The 1,685-nt window shown below is 47.5% G+C and overlaps 1 protein-coding gene across 3 annotated transcripts in view; it reads right to left on the minus strand.

The window, feature by feature from the left end:
- Positions 1-15: 15 nt before the first annotated feature.
- The window catches only part of LOC108555784 (protein outspread), a 9,706-nt gene continuing 8,036 nt past the window's right edge, over positions 16-1,685 (minus strand). The window contains exons 11-12 of one of the 3 annotated variants that reach the window (XM_017911603.1): positions 985-1,140; positions 16-469 (exon numbers count right to left, since the gene is read on the minus strand). In XM_017911603.1, the coding sequence (XP_017767092.1) occupies positions 321-469; positions 985-1,140 (305 nt within the window). In that variant the 3' untranslated portion in view covers positions 16-320. The remainder of the gene's footprint in view (positions 470-984; positions 1,141-1,685) is intronic. The other 2 variants (XM_017911604.1, XM_017911605.1) reach the window with 2 other exon arrangements.

The following is a 1,685-nucleotide window of genomic DNA, read 5'->3' on the forward strand; positions in this document are numbered from 1 at the left end:
AAAAAAAAAAAAAAAACAGAGAACAAACCGGAAATAATTAACAAATGATTCGGAATATCAAAGAAAATGAATAAAATGCAAGAAAAATGCTATTCGTTCACGGGTGACAATGTATAAGTCGAAATCTATGTGTCTTCTCTCGAGGAAGACTTAAGAACGAGCAACCAGTGTATGTGTGTAGCACCATTCGAAGACAATCGTACGTGCGAATTAATTTGCGTGATATTCAGCGAGTTATCGTGGATGGCGTGTGTCGTGCTTGATGATCGCTACGCTGAATCGTCCCCGGATGACTCGATGGTATACCCGTGATTAGCAATTCAGAGCTCGAAACGTTTCTTCCTCTCGGCGACCATGCCCACCGCTGGCAGTGGGGGGTGGAGCGGGTGATGATAACTCGGCGTGGGCGTTGGAGGCAAGCTGCGACAACTTCTGCTGGACCACCTCACTGCTGGAGACCTCATCAGCTCTGCAAACAGAATTCTATTTTATTCCTCGTCCCTGTTCGTCTTCGCTTCGCTTTCACCCTTGCCACCCCCGAACACTAAGCGCGCGTGGAAATGGAAGATGGAGGCTGGTGTACCAAGGCAAACTGAAGTAGAGGAGGAACGGTATGTACATACACAGCCACTGGCCAGGTTCGTCTACGTGTATCGACGATCGCATCGTTAACAGCACTGCAAGCTTTCGGAACAATTACACGAGTTTGAACTGGCGAAAAGCGTACCAGGCACACTGGGAATGATCGAGGCTAAAAATTCGAGCACACGTAAAGGAACCTGCGAGCGAGGATCTAATAAAGAACTAATTTAAGCATCTAAGATGGCGGAGCGCAGATAAAGGCGAGTGTGTGGAGGAAACGAAGAGAAGAGAGGTGAAACGAAGTGCGGATAGGAAGCGTGTCGACAGAAAACAGATCGGTGGAGTGTGTCGGCGATGAATTCGGTGAAAGATTCTCCTTAATTGGCAAAGAAGAGAACGGACCTGCAACGGAGAGAGCTGGGGGTTCCGGGGTGAGGCGGGACGCGCGAGGATTGTCGGCACGGAAGCCGTATGCCTCCGAGTGTTGCTGTTTTTCGGTTTTGTTGCTGCTCTGCCAGCCGCCGCCGGCGCCGTCGACTCGCACCTCTGCTGTGCCACCTTTCGTGTGAAATACAATTGTCGAAATACGATTATCCCGTTTGTACAATCCGTTCTCGCGTATACTTTCCCCTTCTTATTCTACTACACCTGCTTCGTTCATTTATCTTGCAATATCACGTAATCACGAATCGTTCCGGGGAAAGAATGAGATGTTGGGACCAACATGGAGTATCGAGAAAGGAGCGTTTCGTGGGATGTTTCTTATAATCGTAGAATGATTTCTGAGCCTCTTACCCGGTTCCACGATAGTTCGCAATTTTGCTTTTGCTCGTAGACACTTTTAATTATCACGTTTTCTAATTATCCTAAGGAACACGGAGGAGCCGCGAACGGGCCCAGAAATCATGCTTTCTCAATCAGTCTTACGCTATCACCGACGTCCATTAATCACTTCTAAACGATACATATGACGGTCAGAATAGAGGACTTAATGATATCCTTATACACCTAATATGTTCCCAATAGTGTGAAGCGACGTTACTCTTACAGTTATAATCGCACAGTTTGATGCTGGTGTTCGGAAGCACGCGGAGAACCTGTGT

The sequence above is a fragment of the Eufriesea mexicana genome, unplaced genomic scaffold (genome assembly GCF_001483705.2).
Source record: "Eufriesea mexicana isolate 0111107269 unplaced genomic scaffold, ASM148370v2 scaffold265, whole genome shotgun sequence".
Taxonomy (NCBI): Eukaryota; Metazoa; Arthropoda; class Insecta; order Hymenoptera; family Apidae; genus Eufriesea; species Eufriesea mexicana.